Source organism: Pelophylax lessonae, assembly GCF_965119305.1.
Source record: "Pelophylax lessonae genome assembly, chromosome: 3".
Classification (NCBI taxonomy): domain Eukaryota; kingdom Metazoa; phylum Chordata; class Amphibia; order Anura; family Ranidae; genus Pelophylax; species Pelophylax lessonae.
Window position 1 is genome coordinate 500,641,173 of NC_138770.1, and position 13,661 is coordinate 500,654,833.

The 13,661-nt window shown below is 46.5% G+C and overlaps 1 protein-coding gene across 1 annotated transcript; it reads left to right on the forward strand.

The window, feature by feature from the left end:
- Window positions 1-362: 362 nt before the first annotated feature.
- On the forward strand, window positions 363-1,715 carry LOC309550602 (uncharacterized protein; the record flags this gene model as incomplete). Its single annotated transcript, XM_082250945.1, has 2 exons — window positions 363-691; window positions 836-1,715. The coding sequence occupies 2 exons, from the start codon at window positions 363-365 to the stop codon at window positions 1,713-1,715; spliced, it is 1,209 nt and encodes a 402-aa protein (XP_082107071.1).
- Between the last annotated feature and the right edge of the window lie 11,946 nt (window positions 1,716-13,661).

Here is a 13,661-nt window from a genome sequence, read left to right on the forward strand (position 1 = left end):
GTCCGTTTTTCCGTCCGCCGACGTCCTTTTTTTGTCCAACGACATCCGTTTTTTGTCCACCAACGTCCGTTTTTTGTCCGCCGATGTCCGTTTTTTGTCCGCCGACGTCCGTTTTACATCCGCTGACATCCTTTTTTTATCATTTTTCTATACATTTTCCATCCGTTTTTCATCAGTTTCATATCAGTTTTTCATCCTTTTTTTTTTATGACTCATAATTTCCCATGTCACTTTGCTCTTCCCCAGCATGCATTGGGTTTCCCATGCTGCTTTGTGGTCCCAGTGAATGAATCAGTGTGCATACAGTGTGTCCCCTGTGTGTTCCTGTGTCTCATTTCTTGTGATTTATATCAAAGCGAGCAATGGCCCCTTCCCGATTTTGGGATGATGTCACATGCCTAATGCTACTGTATTATGTGAGGGGAGTGGAGAGCCGGAGGAGGAAGACTGTTCAGCGAAAACGTCGCACCTATTGGTCTCATCCTATGATGTTAAAGAGGCCCTCTGAGGGATTTCTTTCCCTACACTATGCGGATTTGAGACGGTATCCGGTTAAATTTTTCAATTTCACCAGAATAAACGTAACGACATTTGATTTTGTCTTGGAGAAATTGTTACCACGTCTTCAGCGGATGGACACCAATATGAGACGCAGTGTGCCGCCAGCGGAGCGTCTGCTAGTGACTCTCAGGTAAGTCAGCTGCTGTTGTCATGCTATATGCTGTTGTCATGCTATATGTCATGCTATATGCTAGGGGCAAATGTCAGATAACATGAAATTACCAACTATAAATGTACTTTTCCATTAATTCTTGTCTAATTTCCTTATGCCTAGGTTTCTTGCATCCGGGCAGACATTTACGTGTCTGAACCATTATTTTCTATTGGGGATCTCTACAATATCAATGATCGTTCATGACACCTGCAAGGCCATATGGGAGGAGCTAACACCGATTGCAATGCCTGTCCCTGATGAAAATGTGTGGTTGCAAAGAGCTGAGGGATTCCTGATGAAGACCCAATTTCCCAACTGCCTTGGTGCCCTTGACGGGAAACATATGCGGATTAGAATGCCTCCTGGATCAGGCTCCAGTTATTTCAATTACAAAAAATTTTTTTCATTGGTGCTGATGGCTATCTGTGATAGCAACTATAAATTTGTTATGGTGGATATTGGGGCATATGGTAGCTCTGCTGACTCCCGTGTCTTCAGGACATCCGCTATGGGTAGAAGGCTGTTAGATGGACGTCTGAACCTATCTGCTGACAAGCCACTGCCAGGAACAAATGGACCAGCTACACCTCACGTTTATGTGGCTGATGAAGCATTTGCCCTCTCACATCACCTTTTAAGGCCATACGCCAAACATAATCTAACAAGCCAAAAAAGGATTTTTAACTACAGACTGAGTAGAGCAAGAAGGTTTGTTGAGTGCACATTTGGAATCTTAACAAACAAGTGGCGCATTTTCCATAGTGCCATTCAACTTAAAGTGGATAATGCCGAAGAAGTGATCAAAGCATGCTGTGTGTTGCACAATATCGTACGTGATAAAGAAGGCTTCAGCATGGATGATGAAGATGAAACACATTTGCCCTCTGTGCAATATGGTGGACTGCGCCCGAACCATTCAGCTCTTGCTCTACGAGATAAATTCGCTGATTATTTCATGACATCTGAAGGAGAGGTTCCATGGCAGTATGCCCATTTGTAATCTTTTTAAAGATTGTAACTGCACTTATTTTCCTTTTGTTCATTAATATAATATTTTCCATTTGTTCAATAAAAGAATAAAAACAAATTTTTTGTCAGAAATTTTTTTTTTTTATTTAAACAGCATCACACATAACAACCTCTGTGATTTTAATATGAAATAAAAGACAATTCAAAATCCAAAGTCAACCTTATAAGTCGGGATAATAGGGACTTGGAGCATTCCCGAAATGAGTTGATGAGGAAGATGCAGATGTTTAGGCCTGGGACATGTAGGAGTCCTGAGAGCTTGACGTTTGCTGGCTGCTGGTGGGGTTCGACTGGGTAAATGGTGGTGCATGGGATGGGGGTCCACATGGTGGGAGGGTATGGGTTGGCATCCTATTATATGGCAGGATTGGGTTAGGGGGGTAGGATGGATTATAACCATAATGGCCAGGTGATGTACTTGGCATTGTTGGATGCTGGACTGGTCTTTGATACAAATGATATTCTGGTATGGGTTCCCCAGCTATTGCAGCTCTTATACATGTGATGGTTACATGAGATATCTGCATTTGTACCTCCATTTTTTTATTATTGGGGGTCTTGACCAAATGATATAGGCTGCGGAGGAATGCAGCATCATAATTGTTAGGGTCTTGGAAGGGGTCCATGGATTCAGCCCTACGCATGGCCCTCCTATCCTCCATGAACCCCATCATGGCAGCGTCCATTGGTGTTGGTGCAGCACCTCTTCTTTGTGACCCTCTAGAAGCTCTGGGAACCTGTACAGTAGGGAAATTTGTTAGAACATTTGTCTTTACTAAATGTTTACAATAGGGGCTTAGGTTTGGTAAAATTCACTTACATGTTGTCTTGGCGTGCGGACTTGAGCATGTTGAGGAGACACCTGTGTAGAAGTGTGAGGCTGTGATTCATGGTCACTTGTGTCAGCCTCTGCTTCGGTGACCTCTTCCCCCTCCTCTTCTGTTTCTGTAATGTTGGAGCTGGTGCTGTAATACAATACATTGATAAATTATTTGCCCTACTTTTCAAATTGATTAAATTTTACGTAGAATGACAGCTTTGTACTCACGGTCTTAAGTCCATAACATTACGCAGGAATGACAGCATTTCAAAAAAAGGACTTTTCCTCCTCTGGCTGACTCCTGCCCCACTTCTGCTCTCCTCAGCCTCATTGTGGAGTTCCCTCCTATAGCGGTCCCTTTGTGACCTCCATCTCGTGATGATTTTTTGGCCTATGAAAAATGGATAATATGAACTTAATTACATGACAGATGTCACAATTAGGTGGACCACAAGTCTCAGCAAGTGCACAGTGAAAAATACGGGAATATAACTTTACATTTCACCTATCTGTCTCTTTTAGCATGCTGAGACTTGTAGTCCACCCATATGTCACAATTAGGTGGACCACAAGTCTCAGCATGACAACCCCACCCTCACATCCCCCCAAAAGATACATTTACCACGTATGCGACGTTGCCTATCACTCAAGGAGGTCCAGTTGGGGGTCACGTCCTTGAAAATTTCCTCCCACAGCCTGGATTTGGTGATCCGGTCACTATACTATAGTGTTTGTCCCAAATGCCAGGCCTGGCATGTACTAGTTGGATCAGACGTTCGTGGGACACATCATGGGCCATGACTGCTGCTTGTATTCCAAATGTACTTTGGGTGTGGTACTTGGGGTGTGGTAACTGGCGGTTGTTGTCACTTCCTAGACCACTAGACCACTACCTGGGTCAAAGTTTACATATTATACTGTATTTTATTGAAAAAAAAAAAAAGGATATGATTGGAGTGGATGTCAGCGGATGTTATCCGCTAACATCCGTTTTGCGTCCGTTCCGTTTTTTTTATGGAGGAAAAATAGGGTTCTCTTCAGTCCAAAAAAAAGGACATGAGCGGACCGGACGATAAACGGATGTTAGCGGATGTACATCCGCCGACATCCGCAATCCCATTGACTTGCATTATGTCCGTTTTTCATCCGCAATCGGAAGGGATGAAAAACGGACATACGGAACGCCCGTGTGAAAGAGCCCTAATTCTGGTGAAATAGAAAGTAATAGGAAAACCAACATTTTTAAAACGGTCCCAGATAAAGAGTAAAGAGTACTACAAAGAAAAGCTTCCTCATCTTTGTGCTTATTTTCAGCACCCCATGCCATACATATACAGTATCTCACAAAAGTGAGTACACCCCTCACATTTCTGTAAATATTTTATTATATCTTCTCATTTGACAACACTTAAGGAATGACACTTTACTACAATGTAAATTAGTGAGTGTACAGCTTGTATAACAGTTTATATTTTATGTCCCCTATAAATAACTCAACCCACGGCCATTAATGTCTAAACTGCTGGCAACAAAAGTGAGCACTTCCCTAAGTGAAAATGTCCAAATTGGGCCCAAATTTTCAATATGTTGTGTGGCCACCATTATTTTCCAGCACTGCCTTAACCCTCTTGGGCATGGAGTTAACCAGAGCTTCACAGGTTGCCACTGGAGTCCTCTTCCACTCCTCCATGATGACATCACCAAGCTTGTGGATGTTAGAGACCTTGCACTCCTCCACCTTCCGTATGAGGATGCCCCACAGATGGTCAATAGGGTTTAGGTCTGGAGACATGCTTGGCCAGTCCATCACCTTTTCCCTCAGTTTCTTTAGCAAGGCAGTGTTTGGGGTCGTTATCATGTTGGACTACTGCCCTGCGGCCCAGTCTTCGAAGGGAGGGGGTCATGTTCTACTTCAGTATGTCACAGTACATGTTGCCATTCATGGTTCCCTCAATGAACTGTAGCTCCCCATTGCTGGCAGCACTCATGCAGCCCCAGACCATGACACTCCCACCACCATGCTTGACTGTAGGCAAGACACACTTGTGTTTGTACTCCTCCCTGGTTGCCACCACACACGCTTGACACCATCTGAACCAAATTAGTTTTGTCTTTGTCTCATCAGACCACAGGACATGGTTCCAGTAATCCATGTCCTTGGTCTGCTTGTCTTTAGTAAACTGTTTGTGGGCTTTTATGTGTATCATCTTTAGAAGAGGCTTACTTCTGGGGCGACAGCCATGCAGATCAATTTGATGCAGTGTGCGGCGTATGGTCTGAGCACTGACAGGCTGACCCCCCACCCCTTCAACCTCTGCAGAAATGCTGGCAGCACTCATATGTCTATTTCCCAAAGACAACTTCTGGATATGACGCTGAGCACGTGCACTCAAATTCTTTGGTCTACCATGGCGAGGCCTGTTCTGAGTGGAACCGTGCTGCAGCTCAGTTTCAAGGTCTTGGCAATCTTCTTTTAGCCTAGGCCATTTTCATGTAGAGCAACAATTCTTTTTTTTTTTTATTCAGATCCTCAGAGAGTTCTTTGCCATGTTGAACTTCCAGTGATCAGTATAAGAGAATGAGAGTTATAACACCAAATTTAACATACCTGCTCCCCATTCACACCTGGGACCTTGTAACACTAGCAAGGGGAGGGAAAATGGCTATTTGAGCCCAATTTTGACATTTATCAGTTAAGGGTGTACTCACTTTTGTTTCCAGTGGTTTAGACATGAATGGCTGTGTGTTGAGTTATTTTGAGGGGACAGAAAATTTACACTGTTATGCAAGCTGTACACTAACCACTTTACATTGTAGCAAAGTGTAATTTCTTCAGTGTTGTCACATGAAAAGATATAATAAAATATTTACAAAAATGTGAGGGGTGTACTCACTTTTGTGAGATACTGTACATAGAGAAAACTCTTCTCAATTCTCTCAATTGATAATATATGGGTGATAGGCAGATGACTAAAGCCTTGTTTTCGAAATATTTATTTTAATCTATTTTGAATAAAGTGTCAGATTTTACATGATCATTTGTGTTTGTGAATCACTTCATCCTATTAGAGATATACAGTATATGCAATTTGAAAATCCCCTTATGGGAAATAGAGCAAAAACCTTTCAATTGAAACACTTGTTCTGGTGACAACCATCTAAGAGGGGAATTCCTCTTGCTTTAGAGAGATTTACTCTCACTGTCTCCATGAAAGGAAGTGAAGGGAATTCTCCCTAACAGGGCACACACAATATAAAATAAACTGACAGGAAGGGCGTGGCCAGCATCCTGAGGTGATGGACGCTTAGTTCTGAGCTCTGGATGAGCGGGATTGTTTAGGCGGCTCACAGCGCAGGGAAGGTGGCAAATTCATCCCTAGACACTAGAGTTGAGCGAACCCGAACTATATAGTTCAGGTCCGTACCAAATTTTGGGGTGTTAGGGACACGGACCCGAACCCGGACATTTTCAATAACGTCCGGGTCCGTTATTCAGCGATTTCTTACCGCTTTCTGAAGGGCTGCATAGCAGCCAATCAGCAAGTGTTTTACTTTTGCCCTAAGAAGCCATCACATCCATGCCTACTAATGGCATGGCTGTGATTGGATGAGTGCAGCATGTGACCCAGCCTCTTTATAAGCTGGAGTCACGTACTGCCACACGTCACTCTGCTGCTGTGAGCTTAGGGAAAGGATGCTGGTGCCGCAATAAGGGACAGAATAGGGCACAAATCAGAAGAACCTGTGCTACTTTAATCCACAAGATACAGCAAATAGAGAGGGAGGGAGGGAGCTTCAGCAATCCAACATTTCTGTACCCAGCCACTGCAAGGGAAATCTTTTTTTGTAATCCATCTGTTACTGAGGTGCTGCTTGGTGGCCATATTAGCCCAGCCAGCCAGGGAAATCAGCCTAATCGTATTTTGTAGCTCAGCGAAGGATAAAGACCTTTTTTTCTGGCTGCTCAAGTCCCCTATATTGCCTTTTGTATGTTTAAGGGGTGACATAGTCCATTTGTCTAGCCTGGGATCTGTGGTGCCACAGAGCAGTTGTGTATACAATGCACTAAACCGTATATTCCATTTCAGCTATCAAATAGTACATATAGTTATACTATTTATAGTACTATAGTTAATGTACAGCAGTTAAAACTTTAAATGAATAGACATCATTGAATATGCTGATTTACCCCTCTGTCTGGTAATGTGTATTGTATTTCATGAGCTTGAGGACGCCCGTCTTCCAGTCAATTGGCTCAGGTTGATTGAACCATTGTCATCTGTTAAGAATGCTGTTTGTGGTCGTTATTCCTTAGAAATGTTAATGAACTCACATTGCTTCTGTTTAGAGGGCTAGATAATTAGTTCAGTTCTTGAATACCATTTCATCCGCATGGGATGGTGTGGTCATTCAACCCCTGACCTGTGTGTAGTAATTTGATGAGGAGGGGGATGTGCTCATGTGTGTATAAATTGACTGTGTGTGAGTTCAATAAACAGTTTGTTTTATCCCTTCATGAAGTCTGGACTCATGTTTTGCGGATTGGGAGCTATTTTCACTTCTTGATGGTATTTTCACTGGGATTTCGGGAGAAGCTGCACGGATCTCTCTCATACAGACTATAGGATCCGTTACAGACGCGTTTTAGGCCGGAAAAACAGTTGTTCATTCGGCGTTTAAATAATTATTTCCAATATATAGCAGTTCACTACTGCATTTGTGAATTTTGGTGACCAAATCTGTGCTTTGGGTCCCCAAATCTGGTGTCCATACATAGTATAAATATATACTGTTAATGTACAGGAGTTAAAAGCTGCATTTTGGGGTGTTATTGAAAAAAGTTGCGTTTTAGGCCGATAAAACAGTTGTGCATCCAGCGTATAAATAATTAATTTAATTTACAGCAGTGAAATACAAATTTTCTGTATTTTATTACAAAAATACTTGTTCTTGTTCCACAAACCACTTGTGCATACAGCGTACCAAAAATATTTTTACATTTTCGCATAGAAATTGAGAATCAGTGTATTTTGGGCACAAAAACATTATTCTGGGTCCATTTTTATGCCACGGGCACTGCCTTAGCGAACGTAATTGTCGACTGCTGCCAGGTAAATTGACACCAGAGAGAGACCAATCTTTCAGCTTGGTGGGTGAACGCAAATAATGAGGAGAACATCAAATAAGGGACGTGGGCATGGTAGTGGTGGTGTTGGTGGAGCTCCTGTTGCTGGTAGAGGACGTGGCCATTCAGCGCCAACTACCACTCCAAGTCAAACACCTTCCTCTGGTGCGAGTAGGCGTTATTTGATAAGCCCAAATGCCTCTCTACGGATGGTGAAGCCAGAACATGTACACGCGATAGTAGACTGGGTGTCTGATAGTGCCTCCAGTTCTTTCACAGTATCTAACACCCAGTCCTCTGCAGAAAGCTCAGAGTCGGTACCTGCAGCCCATGCCAATCAGTCTTCCACCTCACCCCCTTGCAAATCAGCCAAGCAGTCAGAGCCCCAAATCATGCAGGAAAGTCTTATGCTTTTTGATGACTCTGTCGCCAGGGTTTCCCCGGCCCATCCACCTAGCCCTGCCCCAGAAGAGGAAGACCTTGAATGCACTGATGCTCAACCACCTTTGTTGCAGGATGAGGACATTGGAATATCGCCACAAAACGTCTCTGATGATGACGAAACACAGGTGCCAACTGCTGTGGCTTTCTGCAATGTGCAGACCAACGAGGAGGGGAGGGGGTCATGAATGGGTGGAAGATGATGTGGAGGATGATGAAGTCCTAGACCCAGACTGGACTGAAGGTCGTGCTAGTAAGGCGTGCAGTTATGAGGAAGCGGCGGTGGTCGCACAGAGGCAACAGCACAGCAAAAGAGGGAGCAGGGTGCAAAAGCGCAGCGGCCATTCCAGAGACAGTACGCCTGCTACTGTCCACCGCACCCAGGCACCGAGCACACCAAGGCCTGCTCCAAGGAGTTCATTGGCGTGGCAGTTCTTCACACAATGTCCTGACAACAAGAGACGAGTGGTTTGCATGTTGTGCCATCAGAGCCTGAAGCGAGGCATAAACGCTCTTAACCTGAGCACAACCTGCATGACCAGGCATCTACATGCAAAGCAGGAACTGCATTGGAGTAAATACCTTAAAAACAAGGAACTCTCTCATGCTCTTCCTGCTCCCTCTTCTGCTGCTACCCCGGCCTCTCCCTCCACCGCTGGCGTCACCGTGGCACCTGGCGACCAGCAAACAGAGGATGTTCCACCAACACCATCGCATACGACACCATCACGAAGCATCTCCAACATGTCACACGGCAGCATTCAGCTATTAATCTCCCAAACATTGGAGAGAAGGAAGAAATACCCACCTACCCACCCTCAAGCCCTGGCCCTGAATGCCAGCATTTCAAAATTACTGGCTTTTGAAATGCTGTCATTCCATCTGGTGGAAACGGACTGTTTCAAACAGCTGATGGTGGTGGCTGTCCCCCAGTACGTTCCCTGCTGCCACTACTTTTCCAGGCGAGTCATCCCTTCCCTGCACAAACAAGTGGAGGATAAAATCAAGTGTGCACTGCGCAACGCCATCTGTGGCAAGGTCCACATAACCACAGATACATGGACCAGTAAGCACGGCCAGGGTCGCTATATCTCCCTAACTGCACACTGGGTAAACATAGTGGCGGCTGGGCCCGAGGCGGATAGCGGTTTGGCGCATGTCCTTCCACCACCCAGGATCGCAGGGCATGGACAATGTCATAACTGAAGTATTGCAGTTGTAAAAGTTGCTCTAAATTTTTTTTTTTTTTTTCATAAATCAGCCAGAACTGACAGCAGCCGGTAAATACATGTCAAATACATATAAAGTCCATTCACATATCTGTAAAATGGGTCCGCATCCATTCCACAATTTGGCGGAACCTTTACAGACCCATTGATTTCAAATTCCACTATGAAAAATTAGGCATTCACAAGATAAAGAAGTAAGTGTCGGCCATTCCAGGCCCCAAAAATTAGCCCACATGGGTTTACCTGTCAGCAAACAACATAGTATTCTGTGGCTGGAGGTACATACGGCATTCACGGGATAAATAAGTAAGTGTTGGCCATAAAAGGCCCCAAAAATTAGCCCACATGGGTTTACCTGACAGCTAAGAACGTAGTATTCTGTGGCCGAAGGTTCATTAGGCATTGACAGAAAAAATACTTGTCGGCCATGAAAGGCCCCAAAAATTAGGCATTCAATGGACATGAAATGCCTTTTATGCCGCTGTATTTAGCGAAGACAAGGACCAGGAATTGTTGTGGGTGGATGGCGGTCTGGCAGATATTTGTGGGCTGTCATGAGGAATTTCAGTGAAACATGATCTACTGGTCACATGTGTTGAATTCCTCAGAGATCCATGCCTCATTCATTTTTATAAATGTGAGGTAGTCTACACTGTCATGAGCTAGGCGAGTGCGCTTATCAGTCATGATCCCCCTGCTGCGCTGAACGTCCTTTCGGACAAGACACTGGACGGGGGGCAAGCCAACAGTTCCATTGCAAATTGTGCAAGCTCTGGCCAGAGGTCAAGCCTGCCCACCCAGTAGTCCAGGGGTTCATCACTCCTCAGAGCGTCCACATCGGCCGTTAACCCGTTGTAGTAGGACACCTAGGTCTAGGTGTTCCCTGATGCTGGATCCGGAGTACAGCTGTTGATGGGTCGGCTGAAAGAAGGATCTCATATCTGAAGTGACCAAGACATCTTCAAACCGCCCTCTTATGGAAAGGCGCTGTTGGATTGCTACCCGTAACTGTCTCTCTGTGACTGGAAATTCCTCTGCCAGCGCACGCAAAATCAGAATGCGGCATTTCTCACAGCAAGGCCTGGAAGGGCTGCATTCTGACCGCCCTCTGTGATGCTGGTAACATTTCCGCCATTTTTTGTTTGTACCTGGGGGGGTCTAAGTATGTTGCCACCCAGTACTGGTCCTTGCCCTTTATGCTTTTTATACGGGGATCCCCCTTCAAACACTGGAGCATGAAGGCCCCCATTCTCACTAAACTGGAAGCAGTGTAGTGGCCTGGCTCCAGCTCATCATCCAGGATAATGTCTTCCTCATTCTCCTCCCCCCATCCACGGATAACACCATGGGTCCCGGAAAGGTTTAAAGTGGAGTTCCACCCTGGTTATACATTTTTTTACAAAAATACCCCCGGGACAGTCAGGGCTAGCACATTCCACAATGGCTAGCCTCTGATCTGTCCCGGGTTGCACTTACCTTTCAGGAGAAATACTTACCTTGAAATTGTCTTCTCCAGCGCTGCCATCTCAGGTGTGGGCAGCTTGAAGCCAGCACGATCCTCTTCCGCGTCCTCTTCGGTCCTCTTCCTCCTTCTTCGGTCCCACGATGCACTGCACCGGCCCCGACGTCACTTCCGGGTCGCGCGCGTCATCCCTCCACAGCTTCTGGGCATGCCCAGAAGCTGTTTAGAAGGGAATGACGCGCGCGCCCCGGAACTGACGTCGGGGCCGGTGCAGGCGCAATGATTCCTGGGAGCGATGACGTTCAGCTCCCAGGAATCATTGCAAAAGCCAGGAAGTGACGAATCGCCGTGGCCGCCGAGGGGAGGAAGAAGGAAGTAAGGTGAGTATATTTTCTCTAAAAGGTAAGTGAAAAAAAAAAAAAATTGCGATTATCCATTTGTTTTTCAGGTGACCGGGAGCGAGAAGATGGAGGTAAGTATAAATTTCGGGTGGAACTCCGCTTTAAAGCATGCTCTTCTTGCTCCTCCTCATTTGCCCCGTCACCATCCTCCTCTTACTCCTCCTCAGTTGTTGACTTGTCTCAGATAGAGTAGCACCCACTGGGAATTCATCCAACATTGCAACTTCCTCATCTTCCTGCTCCTGCTCCTCGATGGCTTGATCAATGACACGACGCAATGCACGCTCCAGAAAGAAGGCGTAAGGTACGATGTCACTGATGGCTCTATGGCCGTGACTGACCAGTTTGGTGATCTCATCCAATGGCCGCAGAAGTCTGCATGCATCCCGCATGAGCAGCCACTGCCGAGGTGAAAAAAACCCAAGCTCCCCAGAACCTGTCTTGCCGCAGAGTTCGCACAGGTAGTCGTTAACTGCACGTTTCTGCTGTAGCAGCCTATCAAGCATATGCAATGTAGAGTTCCATCTCATCGGGCAGTCACAAATAAGACACTTGACGGGCAGGTTGTGTCGCCGCTGAATGTCAGCAAGGCAAGCCATGGCTGTGTAAGATCTTCTGAAATGGCCTGAGATTTTCCAGGCCTGCCGCAAGACGTCCTGGACCCCAGGGTATTTTGGCAACGAATCGCTGCACGACCAAGTTCAGGACGTGTGCCATGCACGGCACCTGTGTTATTTTGCCCTGTTTCAGTGCACTCAGCAGATTGGCACCGTTGTCGCACACCACTTCACCAACTGTCAAATTGAGCGGTGTCAGCCACTGATTTGCCTGTGAACGCAAAGCTGAAAGGAGTGCAGGACCAGTGTGGCTCTTGGCTTCTAGGCACAACAGACACAGCACAGCGTGGCAACGTCTCACCTGGCATGTGGAGTAGGTTCTGGGGCTCTTGGGCGGCGCAGCGGAAGAGATGGTAGCAGCGGAAAAGGAGGAGTCAGCCGAGGAGGAGAGGGAGGATGGAGGAGGAGGAATAGAATAGGCAGGCCTGCATGCAATCCGTGGCAGTACAACCAAATCTACACGGGTTCCACAGGTTACATGCTTGACATCCATCAGAAGGTTCACCCAGTGGGCAGTAAAAGTGATATACCTTCCCTGCCCGTGTTTGCTAGACCATGTGTCTGTGGTCAGATGTATCTTGGCACCAACACTGTTTGCCAGAGATATATTCATTGACTCTGAACATGGCCATACAGCTTTGGAATGCCCTTCTGCGAGAAATATTTCCTGCCTGGGACCTTCCATTGTGGTGTTCCAATGGGCACAAATTTACGAAAGGCCTCCAAGTCCAACAATTGATGGCAGTAGTTGGCGGGCTATCAGTTCCAACAAGCCAGCAGTCAAACGTTAGGCAAGAGGGTTATCCAGCGTCGTCATTTTTTTACGCTCCAACATTTGGGCCACAGAAGCCTGCCTTTTTCCAGTACAACGTGACAATGGCATCATGGAAGGTGGAGTGGAGGACAAATGTGAGGAGAGACGAGAAGGAGAAGGAGAAGTGGCTGGACGGTGAGAGCCTGGAGTGTGGCTTTGTGGGTTCTGACGGTGTTGCTCCCACTGTGCTCGGTGATGGGAGTTCAGGTGCCTTCTTAAGGCGGTCATCCCTAGGTGAGTGTTGGGCTTACCGCGACTTATGCGTTGACTGCAAAGGCTGCAGATGGCAACACTGTTGTCAGCAACGGACACATAAAAAAAACCCCACACTGCGGAGCCATGTGCCGGCATCCTGGGAGCGCTAGATGTGACTGTACCTGGTTGATGACTCGCTCCTGATACATTTGAAGTCTGCTTTGTACCTCTTGTGCAATGCAAGGTCTGCCTGCCTCTCCTCCCTATCTGCCGGTCGATCTCTCCCTCTGAACTCCCCTCCTCGTCCTCTCTTGTGGCCACCCACATGACGTCCATAGACACGTCATCATGCACGTCACCTTCCCCACCACTAACAATCGAGATCTCGGAGTAAGCAGCAACAGCGGGGACCAACCTCCTTGGGCTGATCTGGGTACTGTCGTCAGACTGCTGAGTGGAGGCTGTTGCTACCTCCTCTTCCTGATCCGATGCCAACAATGGCTGCGCATCGCAAATGTCTTGTGATGGATCGGAAAATAATTCCAGAGACTCAAGCGGAGGGTATGTGGTGGTGGTGTCTTTTTTGTGGTGGTGTCTTTGGGGGTACACACAGCAGAGAGTGAAGAGGATACAGATAGAGAGGATGAGGAGGGTGCAGAAGAGGAAGGCAGAGTGAGCCACTCAACCAAGTCTGGTGCGTCCTTTGACATAATCGAAAGCCCCTTCTGACACTTCACACTTTGGCTCCGGCCTACTGCTCCTGCACTACCCCTACCACCCCTGCGTAAGTGTCTGCCTCTTCCTCTCCCTGTC